Here is a 24,150-nt window from a genome sequence, read left to right as displayed (position 1 = left end):
TCAACTTGCTGCATGTGGAGGATTATATATGAGAGTGATATTATAATTCAGTTATCGCTGTTTAGCAACCGCAACAAGGCAAACGTTTTTTGACAAAGGGAGTCAAAGCTGCATTTCCCTGGAGCCCGAAAGTGAAGATTATTCTGGAGTGTAATATTGTAGCACAGCACTTGGTAACTGACATGAATCCAAACTAACGGCTTTGAATAACTCCAATTGGAATCTGCACTTCAATGCAAAACCTGTAGAAATCAGTATAATTGATCTTGTGATGTAGAATCCAGGGAGCCCACTTTAATATGCATACCATTAAAATATTAAACCTGGCTTATAGCAGGCAGTATATGAAGAAGCAAAGAATACAGAGTTACATAAATTAGACATGCGCCTACTAAAGGAGCTCGATAGTGTTTAAAGCCCCCAACGTCTCCTTCCAGGCAGCGCTGCAACCGTTGACTTCAAGGCACCTAAACCTAACCCTAACCATAACCATAACCATAACCATTGCCTAATACTAGTGCCTTCTAGAACCTCATAAGGAGCAGATTCCAGATCGGCCCATCTGAGCTTTCATTTTCTCAAAGGCAGAGCAGGATACCCAGGGCTCTGTTTACACCTATCACCATTTCTAGCCACTGGGGGACCATAGGCAGGCTGGGGGGGGGAACTCATATTAATGTTAAAAAACCTCATAAAGTGACATTTTCATGCCATGGGACCTTTAAATAACATGCTGACCACCACGAAAAATACGACATAAACGTGTCCATGTACATGAATCAATAGATTAAATAACGTGACCATTTCACGAACATAAGCTATATGCATGTTCTCTTTGTGCTGCAGCGACAGAATGAAGTAGGAAAACATGCATCCTTTTGTCAAATTAATCAGCAGTGTTTGACTTCTGAATTGCTGTGTAGGAACTTTTGAAGTGAATGGCAGAATTGGAGCTTGCTTTGTTTAATTTGACACGGAACACAATGCTTAATTGTTGATTGACACTTTTTTTTTTTATTCAGTCTCCTAGAATTTCAAATGTTTGAGATAAATTGTGTTCATTTGCAAAAACAATAATTCCTTTCTGCCTCAAGAATAATGACCAAATTTCAACACATTACTTTCAATATTTAATCAGACATTAGAAATGAATTCATGTTCTGCTTATGTTGTGTCATGTTAACTCTGTTCATGTGTGTTGCAGTTATAGCTGTGATATTTCCAACGGTGCCTGAAGAGAGCATTTGTATTATCTGTATAATCTCAGTCCCCCCCTTTGGTGTCATCTTTAATTGCTAATCCTACTTACACAGCCTGTATGATGTCATTTTGGTTTAATTAAACACAACCAGGAAATAATGCTCAATAGAGTGTGAATCTGCTAGTTCTCTTCTCAAAGCAGGACTCAGAAGGTAGAAATGTTAATAGATGTGAATCATTAAACTCAGTTTATCTGAACATACACGCACACACACACATGCACACGCACACATGCACACACACACACACACACACACACGCACACACACACACACACACACACCCGTGAACAGACACACGCACGCACACACACACACACATGCATGCACGCATGAACACACACACTCACATACACAAACATGAATCGTTAAACTCAGAGAGTTTATCTGAATGCTAACACACACATACGCACACAGACACAGACACACACACACACACACTCACACAGACACACACACATGCATGCACACACAAACACACACACACACACATACATACAGACACACACAGACGCACACACACACACACACACAGAATACGTGGAGACCACCACTATCTGTAGTGTGATTTTGGTCGATTTCATTGATCTGTGCTGGAAAGAGCACAAGGTCTGCTTCAACTGGCAGGGTTTTGCTGATTTGCCCAAGGGCACCTCAGCAGCACAGACATGGAGGCCTGATTGGTTTTGGCCAGACTCAGAGCATCAGGTCAGGTTACAATTTTCAGGACATCCAGTTTAAAGGGTACACAAAGTGAGACAAAAGGTGCAGAAAATCTAAGAAAGAATCCAAAACCCTGTTGGATAGAGAGACCGGAGTGTGCCGCCGGAATAATTACATTGTGCAATTTTACTGTTTAATTACATTCACTGAATAAATTAATACAAAAATTACAAAAAAAACTATTATATAAGGATTAATTACATTTGCATTTAAATTAAAGGCTATATATGGATATGATTACCTGGGCCACATGGAATCTGCGGAAATGAAAAATGAAAATAAAACTTGTTGTGTGTTAACACATCTCCACCACTAGCAGAAAACAGAAAATTTTGATTATATATATATATATATATATATATATATATATATATATATATATATATATATATATATATATAAACACTCCCCTAAAGGATTATTAGGAACACCATACTAATACCGTGTTTGACCCTATCATATCAATATGGGCCAACATTTCTAAAGAATGCTTCCAGCACCTTGTTGAATCAATGACACAAAGAATTAAGACAGTTCTGAAGGTGAGAGGGATCCCCCCCCCCCCACACACAGACCATTACACCCCCACACCCCCACCAGCCTGCCCAGTGGGAACAAGGCATGACTGATCCATGTTCTCATTCTGTTTACACCAAATTCTGACTCTACCATCTGAATGTCTCAACAGAAATCGAGACTCAGCAGTCTCGTTATTTGAGTCAAAGTTGGTCTTCTATCAGCTGGAATCAGTCGGCCCATTCTCCTCTGACCTCTAGCATCAACAAGGCATTTTCACCTCCCAGGACTGCAGCCAACTGGATGTTTTTCCTTCTTCAGACCATTCTTTGTCAACCCTAGAAATGGTTGTGGGTGAGAATCCCAGTAACTGAGCAGACCAGCCCATCTGGCACCAACAACCATGCCACACTCAAAGTAGCTTAGATCACCTTTCTTTCCCATTCTGACATTCAGTTTGGAGTTCAGGAGATTGTCTAGACCTGGACCACACCCCCTAAATGTATTGAAGCAGCTGCCATGTGATTGGTTGATTAGATAATTGCATTAACGTGAAATTTAACAGGTGTTCCTAATAATCCTTTAGGTGAGTGTGTGTGTATATATATATATATATATATATATATATATATATATATATATATACTGTATATATTGGAAAGTGAAGCTCTTTGTGACTGGTGTCTGAGAAAGGTGCTATATAAATAATTTGCTTGCTAAATTCCGCAGATTTTCATTTTGGATCACCGCTGAAAATGTAAAAAAAAAATTGGCAGATTCCGTATGGCTGCGATAAGTAGTATACAGGTCTGCTGCATTATTTTTTTTTTTATTACATACATAAATTAGTCATCTGACTTCACCCAAATGCACAAACTTATTTGATTGGATGTCAATAAGCCAATCACAGCATTCCACATCATCTAAAGTGTAGTAAAATTAATTAATTAATTAATTAATTAATTAATTAATAATTAATCAAAATAAATAAGGCAGCAGACCTGTATTGCTACTACTTATTTAATATATGTATAGCCACTGGGACAACCTGTTTCTGTATGGCTTAGTTTTACAGGCTGGTGCTCACTAAGTAAAGGTTGGAAATGGTCTTTCAAAGTAGTTCCAGCTGTCCTTTGTAACTGTTTAGAACAGTGTTTCTCAAACTTTTTTTGAGCCACGGCACATTTTTTACATAAAAAAAATCCCGTGGCACACCACCAACCAAAAATGTTACAAAATGACACATTGTAGCCTGTATCGTATCGATGATCTCGGCCCTACTGCTTACAGCCTGTCACTGCGGGATGTGCGCGAAAGTTGGCAGTAATTCTATTGTCTTAAATCAACAAGGTCATTATTGCGCTATACTGCCACCTACTGACACAGAATAGTATTTCATTTCTCTGACAGTCATCATATTGCAGGCACAGATGTGCAACAACGGCAAATAATTTGCAGTAACTCAATAAAACATTTTGGAGCAATTAAGTAAAATCAGATAATTTCTCATGGCACACAGGATGATCTCTCACGGCACACTATTGTGCCGCGGCACAGTGGTTGAAAATCACTGGTTTAGAATACAGGGATTCTGGGTTGAGCTGTGGCTTTCCCATCAGCTTACTGGACAACTTCACAAATAGATTCAGATGGTTCCTATTTTTAAGAGACAAGTTCCCAAGCCATAACACCAGGCAAAAAGACAAAATGGATTCAATAACCGCATGATAAAACAGGGTCACCAAGGTTCTGTCAATATGGAAGGAGGAGAGTGTTTCTCAGGCAAAATGGAAGTCTTGATGGTAATTGAGGATAAAAATATGACTATGATATGAAGCTTATCTGAGTTGAAAAGCTAAAATATGCATTAAAACCACCAAGTAGGCTCTCTGACTCATTTAGTGCAGAGAGGAACTGTTCCTCTGTTTTTACACCCAAGGCTGTTTTTTTTTATGGAAATCGGTGCATTTTCATGTACTATTCTTTACAACGATGACAAGTAACACTAACGTGTAAATGTTGGTTATTCCAGAGATCCTATTCATACTGTGGCTTAGATGCCTCTTTGTGTTGCCTGTCATGTAAGGGATAATGCCCTTCGAGGTGTCCATTGTCAGGTATTAATGGACTTCAGCGGAGGTCCTCCGCTGAAGGTCACTTGCTCCATCCTGTGGTGTTCAGAGTGTAACTTCTTACAGTGTGTGTGTGTTAGCTCCATCCTGTGGTGTTCAGACAGTCCCTTCAGAAAAATGTGATTATGCGATCGCATAATTCAACGCATAATCAGCCAAAGTCCGCATATTTATGCGGGCGCCGCATTTTTTCAAATAGGCCGCACTTTCGCTGCATTAATTACCGATTTCCGCACAAAATATGCGGAGCTTGCATGATTTCATAATCTCCGCAGTTTTGTTGTAAAAAAGTCCCATAATATATCTTAGCAGAAAGTTGAAAAATGTTGCGTTTACTTCACACAAGAGCAGCCATTTTCCCCTGTTGCCATGGGAACGTTATGAAGTGACGTCATTACGTGACGTCATTACGTGACGTGAACATCATTGAAAAGCAGGGGGTTTCTCTTTTTCATCAAACTGCAGTTTTTGCAAGTTCCCGGAGTTTCATTGCATTAAATTGTATAAATATCATAGAGCATATTCCATCGCATCTTTTAAGAAAACGTGCCGCATAATCAAGAATTTTTGCCCGCAACAATCACAAAAAAACTCAAAATTTTTCTGGAAGGACTGGTCAGAGGACAAGGCACTGTAGCACTTCACAGTGTTGGATATAACAGGTCCACATTTCCTTTTTGTTTTAATGTAGCGCATTCATTCAGAACAGTAAACAGTCCGTTTCACCTGAACTGCTTTAGTAGGTGTCCTATTATAACACTTTTTTGTGGACACCCTGCAGCCAATCAGAATCGAGTGTTCACCCAGACCATGGTATCAGCTAAAGTACAGGCCTGTACAGAAAGAAGATTTCAAGGAAGACCTTGAATTGTTTTAAACAGTTAAATATTTTTTGTGATCAGTCAAAGCTTCAGCTGTAAATGTAGCAGAAACCATCTTATTAACAAATTCAGTTGTGTGTCTGTGTGTCTGTGTGTGTCTGTCTCTTCAAATTAGTATTTGTCTATATTTTATGTTCAGACTTATCGTCATTTCCCAATTTTGTGTGTGTGTATTTAACAAACCATGTAAGTCTTTTCCTTCTCTTAGCAAATGACTGCTTACTGCGCACACACACAGAAATTGGAAACATTCACACAAACCATTAATCACTATTTCTCTCACACACACACACACACACACACACACACACACACACACACACACACACACACACACACACACACACACAAACCTTAACCATCACAACTAAATGCCTAACCTTAACCCTTACCCTCACCCTAACCATAACCTAATTCTATCCCTAATCCCCCAACCAAGTCTTAACCCTCAAAATGCCCTTTAAACTTGTGGGGTCCAGCATTTTGGCCCCACAAAGCTGTTGGGACCCCACAAGTATACTGGACTCACACACAGACACCGACACACACCGACACACACACACACACACACACACACACACACACACACACACACACACACATTGGATTTGCTGCATCAACACTATTCTGTTGGCCACTACATGTGGACCTCTGAAACAACCCCACACTCGGGTCCCTTGGGGCCAAGCTCAGTTTGATTTATTAGAGTTTGACCGTTGAGGTTTCAGATGGCTCTGTCACTGGGAAGGTCAGCTAGAACGGACCAGACATCATCAAATCACACACGCACGCACGCACGCACTCAAAGTTTCTTTACTGTAACCTCACTTTTTAACCTTTTAACTTTTTTTGAGATGCAGGTCTGAAAGCTCTGTAAGACAAACACACACCAGACAGATGGGGTCAGCAGTGCTGAATTATAAACATATCTTCTCTCGGGGAACCTAGAACCACTGCTGAATATTTCTAATGAAGAGAGAGAGAGAGAGAGAGAGAGAGAGAGAGAAGCAGCCAAGCACAGAAACACAAAAAGATAGACTATATGGCCAAAGCAACAAGTTTCCGATTCGGTGTAGAAAGGCTCCCAGAGATAGATGGGCTTGAATATTTAAATTGACGTGATTTATTCTGAGAAATCATTTGCAGTGAGTCAGTGCTGTTTCTGTCTCTGGAAGGTCTTCTGCATCGTTGTTGACAGACCGAGCAAACCACAAGTTGTTGTTGCACATGTCTTCTCTGCTGACTCATTTGTCAGACTTCACGCCCACATCGGTAGTTTAGGTGACTCATTGCTTGACTCTCAGCTTTCTGTAAATGTTAGCTTTACATCTGAATGCCAAGTAGAAACGAGGCCATTATGAAACACGTTTTGAGTGAATCATAGTACAGTAAGTATGTGTAAGGAGATAACATATAGGCACAGGCTAATTACTGATCACTAACATGCTAGTTAACATTAGTAATTAAACCTAAACAGATAATGGAAGTCCAAACTGCCTGTGAGCTTCTCCTGTACTATACGGTAATTCCTCTACTGTGTGACAGTAAGTCTCGTGGTTATGACCCAATCGTTAGCCTATTGTTATAAAAGCGTCTGCTACGGAGCCATAACGTGAGCTACAAGGTAATGGAGCCTTTTATACATTGTCGTGTTTCTTTAGAAATAAACAACGGACAAATAGAGTCTTTAAACGCTTCAAATGTAAAGTTATTCGCTGTCAAAGTGACGTCAGAATGAATGGGAGTCAATGGGATGCTAACGAGAGGTGATGGCTTGTTAGCATCAGAATGGCTCCATAGGAGTTCTGAAGCGAAGCTTACCCCCTTGCACTCCTCCTGCTTTGTTCTACAGTACTGCTGCACTCAACGTGCATCCTGTAGCAGCCAGGGCTAGCTTTTTGTTTAGAATTACTGTTAGCTTATCATCCCTGAGTGGTTAACAATCTTTTCTCAGTATTCAAACTCCTTCTGATTGTCATGTCGGCCACTTGTTCCCAACTCAGAGGTCGGTACTCCTCAAGGACTTCCAAGAGAAATCTGAGAGCTATCGAGACCATTTACCCTTAACGCGTAACTCTCGCCAAAATGCAACCTAGGGTCTTTTTGTGAATGTACCTAAGTCAAACTTTCATTTAAAAGCATATTTGGGACGGAAACGCCACTTTTAGGATTGCTCGTATTCTCGTTTTGGGTCAAATGGCCTTTTGAATGGGAGAGCTAGGGGCACTGCTATGATAGCATCAAAATCACTATTTTAAACCACTAAGAAGGCTCCACACAACATGAGACTTTGCTCCAAGTATCACCAGGGGCTCTACACATGGACTCAGCATTGACAACATTGGTTGTGTTCACAGAGTTTACTAAAAAGAAAGGTTTTAACAACTCACCGTAGCTGTTGGTGTTTACGCTCGCCACCATCTCGCCAGCCAAAAAGAGCCGATCTCTGAATGCAACGTAACAGGGAGGAGAGGAAAGATGGAACGTAACAGGGAGGAGAGGAAAGATGGAACGTAACAGGGAGGAGAGGTCTAAAAAGTTCTCAAATCACTTCCTGTAAAGGATCTCAAGCCACGCGCCTTTTAAAAAGTCTCCAACTGTGAGCTGAGGGTATGGAAGTAATTTAATGAGTATAAAATACTGTTACCACACTTTATTTTTAAAGTTGAATTTAGTTCAACACACACTTTCAGTTATACTCATAACACACACACACACACACACACACACACACACACACACACACACACACACACACAACACACACACACACACACACACACACACACACACACACACACACAACCACACACACACAGACACACAGACACACACACACACACACACACAGAAACACACACACACACAACACACACAGAACACACACACACACAGACACACAGAGACACACACACACACACAGAGACACAACACACAGACACACACACACACACAGACACACACAACAAATACAACACACACACAGACACACAGATACACACACACACACACACACACAACACACAGAGAACACACACACACAGACACACAGAGACACACACACACACACACACAGAGACACACACACACACAGCACACAGAGACACACACACACACACACACACACGAGACACACACACACACAACAGAGACACACAACACAGACAACACACACAAACACACCGAACGCACACACAGAGACACACACAACAGACACACACACAGACACACAGATACACACACACCACACACACACACACACACACACACACACAGACACACACACACACACAGAGACACACACATACAGACACACACACACACACACAGAGACACACACATACAGACACACACACACACACACAGAGACACACACACACACAGACTATTAGAGAAATGTGCTAAATATACCAACTAAACCCTTTTTAGAAGCTGTTCCTCAACACCCACATTTGTTTCTATACCTCCATCTCTTCTCTCATTTTTATTTTGCCCTCCTCTCATCTCTCACTGTCTCCTGATCCCTCCTCCTCCCTCCTCCTCTCTCCTCCTCTCATCTGTCTTGCTCCTCCAACCCTCCTCCTTAGGCCGGTTACACACTGGCTGCGTGGCGTGAGCGTGTCAGCTGTGTGGCGTGTCTGTTTATATTTCGGCTCCCATGGTAACAGGTCAGAGCGTGCACGCAGCCTGCGTGACACGCACGTCTCATTAAAGTAATTTAAAATATACATTTTAAATTACTATTATATACTATTTATATATATATATATATATATATAAATAGATTTTCTAATATGTCGCCTGTCAATCCAGAAGGAAATATTCTGGAGCCTATTCTGCCGTCAATACTGCCGACGTTGTCTTTGCTGTAATCAGATCAGTATATATATATATGTTTATGTTTATGGGAAACATAAACATAGGCTAGCAGCAGCAGCAGCAGCGCCGCGTCAGACACCTTTCTGGTGTGGAAAGACGTAGAAAACGCCACGCCAACGCCACGCAGCCAGTGTGTAACCGGCCTTAGTTTCCCTTTCCTCCCAGTGCCCCCTATTCTCCCCTCCTGTCTGCTCCTCTCCTCCATCTTACCTTCTCCTTTTGTCTCCTCAGCTTGTGGTCATTAGTCGTGTGTGGATGTACGGAATCGGCACACAGCGAGAGTTGGCGATAAGAACTACATATATTTGGTTTTCAAATCCTGATCGATTGAGCTCGTCTTGTGTGATGGATTTTGTCTGCTGCAGCTTTCCTAATGAGAGCAAAACTTGTTGCTTGTCGTTGTTATGTGATATATTGACTGGAGCTTCCCTTTCAAATGAAGTGCTTCTATTAGTAATGAGTTGAGCAGTCACAAATTCAGAGTGGCACTGGCTTCGTATAATGACTACTTTGGTAAAAGTTCCTATTTGGATAATTTGCATAATTGTCTCCTTCGTTCATGAATCTTTTATAAAAATGCTCCTATAATAATGCCAGGCATACACAGTCAATTCATTTAAAAAACATGTTAAAGATCTACCTTTAAATCTTCGTATTACTAAATCGCCATAGAAACCCTCCCGACACCTTTTTTTTTTTACTGCTTTTCTGACATTTTTAGCATTTTCAGATGTTGTCTATTTTGTAAAATGTATTGCTATGATGCTAAATGTATTTTAATCTATTTCCTTGTTTTATGCCCTTTTAAACATGTAAGATGTCCTTGTGTATTTAGAAAGGCGTCCTTCAAATAAAATGTATTATTATTATTATTATTATTAATGTCCTGCAAGTATTATAAGTGAGGCTTTTGTTGTGGTGCCTTCAAGTGCTGTGGAAATCTGTGTCTTTCATTGCATGAGAGTTGTATGTCCAACACGGACTCACGGCAGTCGGTGAAATGGTCATTTTTAATCTATTGATTCGTGTACACGGACACGTTTATCTCGTTTATTTCGTGGTGGTCAACACGAAATGGGAACCATCTATACGGAGGTTGGGTTTAGGAAAAGAAGAACGGCGAAATGAAAAGCCACATGATCCCCGGTCTCCTGGGTGAAAGTCCTGTTGTTTGACCCGTCCACCCCCCCAACCAACCTCCCTATGTGGATTTTCGGCCTTTCATACTACTCTCTACCGTAGTCGTGCTGTTATCATGAAAGATGCTTCCCATTGAAATACATTAGTTTAAATAACGTGCTGACCACCACGAAATAAACGTTGTGAGCTATTGTCTAATTCACTCATGCTTTCCCACCTGGTTGGGGGGGATTTTTGTTGAGTTGTGAGTCTGAAATGTGAGTGCAGCTGTGCTTCATTATCTGTGTTTCGTGACTAACACCAGTTTATCTGTTCTCTTTCATTCTCTTTAGATCCCCGTCTCTCTGCGTCTCTCCCTCCCAGTCCATCCATTTGTCAGTCGCTTCCTTGGCCCGTCTCTCCAGCATGTCGCTGAAGGTCCAGACCAGTAACGTGACCAACAAGACAGACCCGAAGTCTATCAACTCGCGGGTGTTCATCGGCAACCTGAACACCGCGGTGGTGAAGAAGTCGGACGTGGAGAGCATCTTCTCCAAGTATGGCCGGGTGCTGGGCTGCTCCGTGCACAAGGGCTACGCCTTCATCCAGTACGCCAGCGAGAGGCACGCCAGGGGGGCTGTGATCGGGGAGAACGGCAGGGTGCTGGCTGGACAGATGTTGGGTGAGTCCACATGACATAATATCAATTATTACTCTACCTGAAGAGCAGGGGGACAAAGCATGATGGCCAAAGTGGTTATCTGGTTGGTGTGTCAGCGCCTTAAGGAAAACAGATATCTTCACACTGTCTAAACCCTAGTGGGGGGATCGATACAGCATAGTATCGCGATATTTTACGTGGCAATACTGTATCAATACACAGACACCAAGTATCGATCTATTATTATATATGTCTTGGTCAGTCTGTCTGCTTGATAATCCCATTTTGCAGCAATAAAATGTAAGTGAGATGAACTAACAGAGAAATTTATCTTTTTAGATAAAACAGATTTTTCCTTTTGGGGACGTCATTTGAAATTGGGAAAGAAATTGTTGTAAAAAAGGTAATAATTGCAATATATCGCAGAATATTGCAGTATGTTTAAAATCACAATAATATCGTATTGTGACATAAGTATCGTGATGATATTGTATCGTGAGGCCTCCGGTGATTCCGCCATCTACTAAACCCTGCAGGCTACAGATAACCACACTTCACACTTGTTGTCAGGACTGTGAACTTTGACGCCACATCAGTCGGCACACTGGAGTTTATTTCACAGGGCAGCACGTGACAACATACAGTGTGTATGGTGTGATTTAGGCATGAGCTCTCTCTTACCACACAAAACGTATACCTATTCCCTTAAATATTTGTGCACGGCCACTTGACCAAGAGCTTTCCACAAGCAATTATTTTGTGAAAAAATAAAAGCTAAACATATGAGATGTGACGGATATGAAAGAGGAATACATTAACACCCATACCTTCATACTTAGCACCTCTTTAAGAACGTCACAGTACTTCCTGACATGAATCAAGAACAGATCTGTCCAAAATGAGCATAATTTGTGGATTCATGGCACAAAGAAATTGTTTCTTGATGAGTGATTGATTATTGCCTTCAGAGCATCCAGTCATGTAATAATCAGAATGAAGTTCAGTAAGCCTGTGACAACCCCTGAGCACCATTACATCCATGTTCCTCTTCAGTGGAACATATGCCGTCTCTCTCCAGCCTTTCCTCTGTGTTTCTGTGCAATAAGATATCAGAAGGGGAAATGAGAGTTTAGCGTAGGCAAGGCAAGGCAGCTTTATTTGTATAGCACATTTCAGCAACAGGGCAATTCAAAGTGCTTTACATAAAACATTAAAGAGCAGTTAGAAAACAATTTAAAACAATTTAAAAACATTAATAAACAAATTAAAAACATTAAAAGACAAGAATAAAATTGATAGTGCAGTATAAGAATAAAAGTTACAGTGCAGTATAAGAAATTAAAGTTAATAGAATCGATTATTTAAAGAAAAGCAACATCAAAAAGATAGGTCTTTAGCTTAGATTTAAAAGAACTGAGAGTTGCAGCAGACCTACAGGTTTCTGGGAGTTTGTTCCAAAGATGTGGAGCATAAAAACTGAACGCTGCTTCCCCCTTTTTAGTTCTGACTCTGGGAACAACAAGTAGACCTGTCCCAGACCACCTGAGAGGTCTGGGTGGGTCATAATGTAGTAGACCTGTCCCAGACCACCTGAGAGGTCTGGGTGGGTCATAGTGTAGTAGCAGATCAGAAATGTATTTTGGCCCTAAACCGTTTAGTGATTTATAAACCAGTAAAAGTATTTTGAAATCGATTCTTTGAGGCACTGGAAGCCAGTGTAGAGACTTCAGTACTGGAGTGATGTGATCCACTTTCCTGGTCTTAGTGAGGACTCGAGCAGCAGCGTTCTGAATCAGCTGCAGCTGTCTGATTGATTTTTTGGGGAGACCTGTAAAGACACCGTTACAGTAGTCAAGTCTACTGAAGATAAAAGCATGGACAAGTTTTTCCAGATCCTGCTGAGACATAAGTCCTTTAACCCTTGATATATTTTTAAGGTGATAATATGCTGATTTTTTAATTATGTTAATGTTGCTTTTAAAATTCAGGTCTGAGTCCATGACTACACCAAGATTTCTGGCTTTGTCTATTGTTTTCAACATTGTCGTTTGAAGCTGAGCGCTGACTTTCAATCGTTCCTCTTTTGCTCCAAAAACAACCACCTCCGTTTTTTCTTCATTTAATTTAAGAAAGTTCTGGCACATCCAATCATTGATCTGTTGAATGCACATATTTAATTGTTGTATTGGGCTATAGATCCCTGGCGATAAGGTTATGTAAATTTGTGTGTCATCCGCATAACTATGGTAACTTATTTTGTTGTTTTCCATAATCTGAGCCAGTGGAAGCATGTAGATGTTGAACAGAAGAGGCCCCAGAACTGAGCCTTGGGGAACTCCGCACGTCATATTTGTATGCTCAGATGTATAATTACCTATAGACACAAAGTAGTCCCTATTCTTTAAATAGAATTCAAACCACTTTAGTACTGAGCCAGAAAGACCAACCCAGTTTTCCAGTCGGTCAAGCAAAATGTCATGGTCTATCGTATCAAATGCAGCACTGAGATCAAGTAATACTAAGACTGAAATTTTGCCACTATCTGTGTTTGAGTGGATGTCATTAAAGACTTTAACAAGAGCCGTCTCGGTGCAGCGTAGTGTGCCTTTAAGCCGCTGGAGTGATTTCCTCCATCTGTCTATAATTCCCCCTGCGGAGCAGGCGAGCTGACACACAGACACACAGACAGACAGACAGGCAGACAGACACACAGACAGACAGACAGACACACAGACAGGCGAGCTGTCAGCGAGCTGTGGGAAGAACTCAACTGGTTTATGGTCAGTCACTGCAGAGCTGCGAGCACATTTCCCTAGAAGTCTGTCTGTCTGTCTGCCTGTCTGTGGGTCTGTCTGTCTGTCTGTCTGTCTGTCTGTATGTCTGTCTGTCTGTCTTTCTGTTTGTCTTTGTGTGTGTTGTGTGTGTGTGTGTCTGTGTCTGTATGTGTGTCTTTCTGCCTGTCTGTCTGCCTGTGTGTCTGTCTGTGTGTGTGTGTGTGTGTGTGTGTGTGTCTGTGTGTGAGTGTGTCTGTGTCTGTGTGTCTGTCTGTCTGTCTGTCTGTCTGTGTGTCTGTCTGTCTCTCTCTGTCTGTCTGTCTGTCTGTCTGTCTGTCTGCTTGCCTGTCTGTGTGTGTGTCGGTCTGTCTGTCTGTGTGTCTGTCTGTATGTCTGCCTGTCTCTCTGCCTGTCTGTCTGTCTGTGTGTATGACATTTATGAATGAATATAACTGATAGTGTGTGTGTTTGTTTGGTGTTTTTGTGTTTGTGTGTTTTTTATTGTGTGTGTGTGTTATTATTGTTATCTTAAAACTGCGCGGGACACATGACACCAACGAGAACCGTATCTCTTATAACAGCAGGCGTATCTGAAAGGCAGAATGGAGCGCATCTTCTTCTTCTTCTTTGGGAATTTCGGCGGTGTGACAATCGTCACTTCCGGTTTTCGTGCACTGGTTAAGCTAGTGAAGTGCGTGCGACCAATGGGCTACTCTGTGTTGTTGCCGAAATGAAAACCCGCAGCTGATTGAGATGACGTCACATGGGTTTGTTGTCTCGGAATTCAAAGCCAGAGCTGTCATGGCGACGTTCAGAATCTGATCTCATATCGTTCTATAGTTCACCCACATGTTTCTGAAACATCTGAGGGGGGAAATGGCTGATATTGTTATTGTGGATATTATTATTATTGATAATTGTGGATATGGTTATTGATGATATGATGGTATTGATGTGTGTATTGGTATTGTTATTGATGTATTATTAGTGTTATTATTATTGATGTTTTATTTGATTATGTGATTTTAGTTGTATTTGTTATTGTATTGTTTTTTTGTGTTATGTGATTTTTTTTTATTGATATTATTATTGTGATGATGATATTGTTATTGTGTGTTATTGGTATTGTTATTATTTGTGTTGTATTTTTTATATTGTATTGTGTTGTGTTGTGTTTATTTATTGTTTTGTTGTGTGTGTGTTATTGTTTGTGTTTAGTTGTAGTGTTGATTTTTGTTAATTATATTGTGTATGTGTATTGTGTGTTGTGTTGTGTGTAGTGTTGGTGGTATTTTGTTGTGTGTTATTATTATTTTGTTGTTTTGTTTGGTTGTTTTATTGTATTGTCTGTGTTTTTGTTTTTTTTTTTTTTGTGTTTTGTTGTTTTGTGTGTGTGTGTGTTTTGTTTTTGTTGTGTGTTATTATTGTGTTTGTTTGTGTGTGTGTGTGTGTTTGTTTTTTTTTGTGTTTGTGTGTGTTGTGTGTTTGTTTGTGTGTGTTTATTGTTTGTGTGTGTATGTGTGTGGTGTTGTGGGTGTGGTTATTGTGTGTATTGGTTGCAACGGTCAGTTTAAAAGATTTTCTCATGGGTTACCTCCGGTTTGATCCCCTAAACTCTAAAGGGCCAACCTATGGGGATAATTACCCCCCAACACACACCCCCCCCAGTCACTACACATTACCCACAAATAATAGCTGTTTGTGGGTGTGTGGGTATGCTTGTGTTGTTTGTGGGGTGGGTGTGTGGGTAGGAGGTTGTGTTTTTTTTTTGTTTTTTTTTTGTTTGTGGGTGGGCGAGGTTTGTTGATGCCCCCCCCCCCTCCCTTTCTGGGGTTGTTTCCGGGCTGTTGTTTGTGGGTTATAGCACGTAGCTATGACGCTAAGGGGCTTTAAGTGTGCTGTGCCTACTGGTGGGTCTTGTGTGTGTGTTATTGTGTGTATTGTTAGGTGTGTGTTGTGTGATGTGTGTGTATTGGAATCTACCTGTTAAATCAGCCTTTTCTCTCTGTACCCTCATCTCTCCTGACTCTCTTTGTTCTCTTTACGTAATAACTTTCCTGCTCTTTTCTTTTAGCTCTAGTCATTTTAACCACAGTTTATATTTTAATGAACCTTTCTGAACACATAGTCATGTTTTTTTTTTCGATACAGTTGTTAAAAGCATACTTTTAAAATGATGCATTCCTAAATGGTGCTAACATAATAAAACTTTTTTAAATAAATTAAAGAAGGCTTGTTTATTGCTAGACCATATGGTTAAATTAAATGATTTATTAAAATAATATTAACTTATTTCACCAGTAAAATTTCTGATGACTAAAGAGCACAAGATGGGAAAGATTGTGTTTACAATTACTTTTAATGCACCAGTGGCTAAGCGGTAGGTTTCAAGTAAACGCAGACGTTAGGCTGTTGATTTAGGTACGTCCTGTATCACGCTACACCATCGCTGTCAGCATTTTAACCCTCTTTACTCCAGCTGCTAGCTAACGGTAGGCTAACAGTAGGCTAACGTTAGCTGCTGCGTAGTGTAGTGTTAACTAGTGTCACATACAGCGATGCTTCTGTTGCCTCTAGCGTCCGTTTAAAGAGCATCAGAGGGCAACGCAGGCATTTAAGTGGCGCAGCTGAAACACCGAAATCTGCGTTGCTATTGGTCCGGTAGATACCGGTGCTAGCCGGCTCCGCCCTCCCTACGTACTTCCGCTCAATTAGAATTTTCCCTTCAGTTTTCATAATCTGGGTTTTGCGGTATGGTCTTGGGTTTTCTCTGACCAATCTTTACCGGTCAATCAGAGAACAGAGGGGGGGTGAGAGCGATGATGTTGATGTCTGCGCTAGAAAGGTGCAACAAGCCATTCTCGTTGGCAGCAGCGCTCGAATGTGAAGCAGATTGCGTCAGGTTGTCATCGAATAGCGTCCATATTGGACTTTGGGGTAGATTGTTTGATAGTTTTCAGTGGTTATGATGAGCAATATGCGAGAAATATGGTGATGATTGATCATTGTTTACCCACATTAAACCACATTTTTATTCATTGGTAAGCTAAGAAAGGCCCGCGAAAGCCGATCAGTCCCGTTAATTGCGCTGCTGAATATCAGAAGTTAAAGCGGGCCGAGGGATCAGTCTTTACTGAGTTGTGTTGGGAACCCATGTGTGGGGGTCCTCCTCCCCCAGAGGTTCAGGAACAGTTTGGGTTTCCAGCTAGCTCCGTTAGTGGTAGAAGGAGTTGGCTAAGGCTAGCATGCGATGCTAATGATAAATATAAGCCGATAGTTGTTGTATGTCTCCCCTCTTGTTGACATGTGCATGACATACATCCGCACCAAGCGTTAAGCGTTTGGTTCTAGCGAATCAGAGTGGCTCTGGGCAGATCAATAGTTTTAAACTTCCAGCAGAGTACCCTTCAAGGAAGTTAACACTTGTTAATGGAGAGGGCCAGACTCTCTGGACCAATGAAATGGACCAGAGTCTGGTAGGACCAAGAGTCTGGTAGGACCAAGCTAATGGACCAGGGAGTCTGGTAGGACCAGGCTAGTGTATCAGAGTCTGGTAGGACCAGGCTAGTGTACCAGGGTCTGGTAGGACCAGGCTAGTGTACCAGGGTCTGGTAGGACCAGGCTAACAGGGTGCCGTATTACCACCGGGTCTTGGTTCCCAACCTTACCACCTTGGTGTTTTATGACAATGACAGTACGCGGCATGATAATGACTAATGATCTGTTTCAGACTGGGTACAATCAAGAGCAATTTTGAGTATGATCTTAGGGCAGGGTAGCATGAAATACTTGAAAATGATCAATAACATGTCAAAATCAATCCTAAAACATCGGCGCCAGTGTTGGGGCCTAAAGTGCCCTGTGGCAGGTTATTCCCGTAGGCTTGTATGTATATACAAGGAAGGAAGGGCATCTACAGTCGAGGGTTGCTCAGTCAAAAGTGAAGAGCTTGGCCTTCAACTGCAGGTTGGATCGACGCCAAAACCTAAAAAAGCTCCAAAGTCCAGAACTGTAAAACCTTGGATATGTGTCCTCATGCCAACTCTCATCTTTTGTGATAATTTTTTATTGTAATTTTAACCAAATTTACATGGTTAGACTTATTGTATCTAAGGCCCATTTTAAGATCTAAGAGTGCGCAGAGCGTAGAGCCTAGGCAGGTGTGTTTAAGAGCGTGTCAAATCCCACTTTGCTAGTTTACGGTGGAAAAGAGTCCCCGTGTGCGAGATGGTTCTAAGGGTTGTACTTGTGTCTTCATTAATCAGAGGTGTGTTTTGGTCGTAACATCACCTGAACACACCTCCCTGTAGACTCAACCAGAGAATGCACCTGAACACACCTCCCCTGTAAAAGACCAACCCCAGAATGCACCTGAACCACCTCCCTGTAAGACCACGAGAATGCACCTGACACACCTCCCTGTAAGACCCGCGCAGTGCACCTAGAACACACCTCCCTGTAAGACCACCCCCTACACCTGGGCCGCCCCTCCCTGTAAGCCAAGTGCACCTGAACACACCTCCCTGTAAACCAAAGCCAGTCCCCTGCCACCTCCCTGTAAGACCAGCCCCAGAATGCACCCTAGGAGCCACACCTCCCCTGTAAACCACAGAATGCACCTGAACCCCTTGTAACCAACCAATGCCCTGCCCACCTCCGAGCCCGGATGCACCTACACACTCTCTGTAGGACTTCCCTGTGCACCCACACCTGGCCATGGCCAGGTGTATTTTATTATTTAGCGATGAGGGGGCTGGGCCGGAAACTGACAACTCGTTGGGTCTTAAACCTTAAAGACATTTTGCGTCGAGGGCTTTCTCATTCGCCCGGTGCAAGGCGGCCAAGATCTTTAAGGATTGAAAACATCCCGAGGATACCAAGCGATGCTCTGAAATAATGACAGCAGCTGGGGGACAATTGATTCACAAGCTGCTTGCAAACCTCTAACAAAAGAGCCGACAATTTTCAATTCCTTGATCAGCAAAGGTGGGTGTGGAGGTGTTTTTGGGCAGACTGAAATGACTTTCTGCTCAGAGAGACATTGGAAAAGAAGTCAATAAGGAGTACGTTTGTGAAATAAAGTCACTGAGGCATATCGAGTTGTTGTGTGTGTGTGTGTGTGTGTGTGTGTGTGTGTGTGTGTGTACCTGTTTTTTTCTAGGTCATAAAGGGGAGGGTCAATAAACAGTTTGGGTTGGCTGAAGATGTGTGTGCTTGCAAACAACTGGATCTCTGCCATTTCCCACACCTGGCTGCCGGTCAGAGTTCTGGATCACTGCCCCACACACACACACACACACACACACACACACACACACCCACACACACACACACACACACCTACCACACACACACACACACAATTCTGCTTCCGGGTGGAGTTAACGGGCTTGAATCTTCAGCCTCTGGCTGCTGAAAACTCACTTTCCCTCCTCATCCATCCATCCATCCATCCTTTTAATATCCTCTCTCCTTCCTTTGCTGCCCCTTGATCTTCCAGCATTTTTTAAAGACATGGAGCTCCATCACCCCTGCTTCATGTTTTAAGAATTTCAAACACCTCCTGAGGTTCTTTTGACCCTGAATTTAGGAAAATGTTGCATGGTTAAAATGATTTGTTGTGATTAAATTATAAAAATGTTATCTGAGGTACAGGTAAGAGAAATGTTAAAGTTTTTTTCTTCTCCCAATGTCTGCCACAATTCATCATCAGGCAGGTTGTTGAACTGGAAACTCTAGATAGCTCTATGATAGACTGTTGCTGTCATGAGTGTTCCCCTGCCTCTCTATCAAAGCATGCTGGAAAAGGGCTCCGGTCCCCAGGACCCTTAACAGGATAATGGGTTTAGAGAATGGATGGATGGATGAATCATAGGATGCATGGTTGTTTCCTTGTGTGAGCACAGAGGAGCTACTGTATTGAGGTTCCACCCACACATGCTGGAGGAAAACCATACAACAGATTAACCCTATAGTAGTCAGTTGAACAAAGAACCACAAAGCAGTAGACTAAAGAACAACCAGTCCCTCCAGAAAAGCGTGAGATTTATCACGTCCGCCAATTCAGCATAATCAACCAAAGTCTGCATATTTATGCGGGCGCATTTTTTCAAATAACCCGCCGCGCATAAATTGCCATTTACCCTTCAAAATATGCGGTGCTTGCATGATATCTAATCCCGCTTTTCTTTGCAAAAGTCCATAATATATCTTAGCAGAAAGTTGAAAAATGTTGAGGTCTTCACACAAGAGCAGCCATTTAGCCCTGTTACCCATAGGAGCGTCATGAAGTGGCGTCATTACGCATAGCTGTTGAACATCGTCTAAAAGCAGGTGTTGGGTGGGGGATCACTGTTTTTCTCTTTTTTCATCAAACTACAGTTTTTGCAAGTTCCCACAATTTCATGCCATAAAATTGCATAAATATCATAGAGCATATTCCATGCATTTTTAAAGAAAGCGTGCCACATAATCAAAATTTTGCCCGCAACAATCACAAAAACTCTCTTTTCTGGAAGGACTGGGCAATACAGTCTCCACGGCAGTTAGTGAAATGGTCCGCGTCATTTTTAATCTATTGATTGGTACACTGATGACGTTTATCTACGTTTTTTGGTGGTGGTCAGCACGTAATGGGAGCTTATCTATACGGAGGGTGGGTTTATGAAAAGGAGCGTGGGAAAGGAAGGTCACACAGGAGGCGGCCCGCTGCCTCCTGGGTGAAAGTCCTGTGTTGTTTGACCCCTAACTCCAACCTCCTTAATGATTTTTGGCCTTTCATACTACTAGCTTTTTTCATTGGTTTTGAGTCACATATTTTTTTTTAATATTAAACTACACAAAGGTAGTGCATTTTATATGATTATTTTAAAATCTATTGCAAGTTTCTTATTTGATTTGGCCCATGGTGCAGCAGCTTAATATAAACTAGGGTTCATCCACATTTTCTGCAGTACTGCAACAGCTCTTTAAGTAATTCAAGACATTAACTTTTAATGTGGTATTCCTCCTTGACTTGTGCAAAGGATTGGAGTTTTATTTTACTACCACAAAATAGGGAGGAAAGCCTCCAACAGTACAGCTGGAAATCAGATGTCTTACTTTTCTTCTGATTATTTATGCTTGCGAGTTGACAACAATATGGGCCCTGAGCTGCCAACTGACTGACTGACTGACTGACTAAACAGGAAGCAGCTGCTGTACTGACAACAGCAGGGGTGTAGACACAGTAAAGATGTTTTTAAATATGGCTCAACAACTTCACTCTAGTGGAGGTTACAAGCAACACACCATCCACCTTTAGAGAGATTCCCCTACAATAGACACTCTTTCACAGCCGACATGTTGACTTGGAAAGCACAGCTGGGTGATACTTAACAACATGTAATTTCAGTTCCATCAGTGTTTCAGTTCAGTAAGATATTTCAATTGAGTCAGCATGCACAATACCAGGACCTCTCCTAAGTTGGAATGAAGCCATCAGTAATGGTTTATACCAAGGACCTCTCTAAGTGGAATACAGCCATCAGTAATGGTTTAATACCAGGACACTCTCCCTAAGTGGGGGTCGAACCCATCGGTAATGGTTTTAATACCAGGATCCTCCTCCTAAGTGGAATACAGCCATCAGTAATGGTTTTTGAATACAACTGTGCTGTTCCTACTATGACATGTCAACATGTCTGCCATGAAAAAGGTCTATAAGCTAAGTTATATTCTTTCCCACTTATTTATGTGTTTTTAGGGCTCATATGATATTTTACTAAATGTATGACCCTAAGGGTTTTAAACTTGAAGAGGCCTTATGCTCATCTCTTTAATTGGATGGTTAACCAAGTGTGTGGGTTTTTAATAAATTGTAAAATTCAAAATTCAAACACTCTTCTTTTCTTTGCTCCTTTTCAGATATCAATATGGCCGTGAACCGAAGCCAACCAGATCAAAAGCCTCGAGGCGATCAGCAGCTTCTCTGTACAGGTACAAACCGCCCGTTTATTGGGTTGGTTGTATTTCAATCAGGAGAGAGACTTCATTGCAGATATGCCAAATGTTTATTGTAGAAAAAGCATAATGTAGAAATGTACATGAAATGTACAGTCTTTGGGGATTAGACTCTATCATTAACAATATTTAAAGGGGTAGAGAAACAGACATATCCCTTTTGTAAACACAGCCCGTTGTGGTCGTCCCTTGTTTCCATCGAGAGAGAGGTGATAGTAGTCAAGAAGGATCCTTGTTGTCATTACTCGCCGAACGGAAGAGAATCTGATGTGCAGTAATAACAAGATCTAGCGTCGGCAGCTCCGGTTTTCGTGCACTGATTAGGCTAGTCAAGGGCTAGAACTCCACCAATCAGATTGGTCATTGAATCCGACTGCCCACTCGCCGATTCCACCAAGTCAAATGCGGCCCAAATGAAGGCTGACTGCACAACACACTGAACAGACTCGGGTCACCGACCTCGCCAGATAATCGGGTTGGTGTGTCAGCACCTTTAAAGGTTAAGACCTGGAGACCTGCTTGTGTCTTGCGCCATGTGACGCTTACTCCCAGCTCTGCTGTATACCCATAAATGTGTTGACCACAAAAACAAATGCAGGTGCTCATGTGGGACTGAGATCTAAACCACGTTAAGTGAAAAGAGCCAAGGCTGTAAAACCGCCTACGCTGGATAACAACACCCTGAAGAACGTTAAGGCCGAGAGACCTGTAGGTGTTTTATTAACAACACCACCCCTGAAGAAGTAATCAGCTTCTATTTTTTAACATGGGTCAGCCCTCTTCAGTTGAAAGGCTGTTTGACTTTGCATGAATATTTAGCCTGACATGTTTGATTGTATAGGGATAGTGTTCCAGATTTTACCTATTAATCATTTTATTTTAATGGAATGAATTACTCGCTTTCTGGTAGTAATCAGTTTCCTTGTTTCCCCTTGTATTGAAAAGGTGGGAATTGTGAGTCACCTACCTTAAATAGTTGCCCCTGAACCTGAACTTTTTGTCCTGTAATTGTTTGGAAAACGGCTTCCAGAAGCTTTCATGACTGACAAAGGTAATATTATTTGGCAGTTATTGTTTATAAATATGGGGTATTGAGCCTGCCAAAGGTTTATTACTCCAAACCCTTAAAATAAAAATGAAGAAACAAGTGGCGCACTCATTGTACTAGGTATTACGGAGTATGCTCTTATATTTAAGGTGGTAGACAGAATATTAGAAACCAATATCAAGAATATCAGAAATAATAATACAGTCCCAAAACAATAGCTTCTCATAAAAAGTCTTAAAGCGTTTATTTTCAGGTTGTAATTACATTTAGAGGTTGTACCAGAATAAGTTTATGTGGTTTTAATTTTCAAAAACACCATATTATTGTTGTACTGCACATTGCTGCGAGCTCCTCTTTCACTGTATGCACATGCACAAAAGATATATAACACAATAAAGGAAAGGGAAAGCCAAAAAGCATTAATATGAGCACTTTAAGCAGTTGTTTCAAAAACATTGCCTCAATATTTTAAAACCCTTAATATATATTTTTCTTCTTTCTGTTGGTTCTGACGAGTAGCTAATCTAGTTAGTAAGGCCAGTAGCTTTTACATAATTAAAGCCAATCAAATAAAATAGTTTACCATGTTAAGACAGTTTGCTAAAGAGAGAGAATTGCAGGAGATGACAGCAGGGAGAGAACTGACCTGCTACTTTTCCCTGGTTCACCTCTAACACATATTGACCTTGTTTGGATTGACTAACAGCTGGGAATCAGCTTTCTCCACTTTGAAAATGATTAAAACCAAGTGGCTCAACAGCGTGCACCAACATAATAATAATAATAATAATAATAATAATAAATAATAATAATAATAATAACAATTTATTCTTTATTAATCCCACAAGGAAAATTACAGTGTGTTTTCACTCTGTTGTTATTATACACATTACACACAGGACCTCGAATTACACACACACATGCTCAGTACCTAAGGTACATGCACTAATGGAGAGATGTCAGAGTGGGGCTGCAGCTGTCCATGGCCTTGCTCAAGAAGCACCTTGGCAGTGCCCAGGAGGTGAACTGGCACCTCTCCAGTCCACCCTCACCATACTTTGGTCACTGTATGGGGATCACCTGTACCAGCAACCCCTTCAGTTCCTGCATCCCTAACTCCATCCAGACTGAGCTACTAGCAATTGCGTAGCTTGCAG

The 24,150-nt window shown here is 41.5% G+C and overlaps 1 protein-coding gene across 3 annotated transcripts in view; it reads left to right on the top strand.

The window, feature by feature from the left end:
• Window positions 1–24,150, top strand: part of raly (RALY heterogeneous nuclear ribonucleoprotein) — a 221,264-nt gene that overhangs the window by 104,978 nt on the left and 92,136 nt on the right. For all 3 annotated transcript variants that reach the window (XM_039796481.1, XM_039796479.1, XM_039796480.1), the window contains one exon: window positions 10,863–11,191. In XM_039796481.1, coding sequence (XP_039652415.1) covers window positions 10,936–11,191 — 256 coding nt within the window. In that variant the 5' untranslated portion in view covers window positions 10,863–10,935. The remainder of the gene's footprint in view (window positions 1–10,862; window positions 11,192–24,150) is intronic.

Source organism: Perca fluviatilis, chromosome 4, assembly GCF_010015445.1.
Source record: "Perca fluviatilis chromosome 4, GENO_Pfluv_1.0, whole genome shotgun sequence".
Taxonomy (NCBI): domain Eukaryota; kingdom Metazoa; phylum Chordata; class Actinopteri; order Perciformes; family Percidae; genus Perca; species Perca fluviatilis.
Note: the sequence above shows the minus strand (reverse complement) of the source record. Positions and strands in the feature narration are given on the sequence as shown.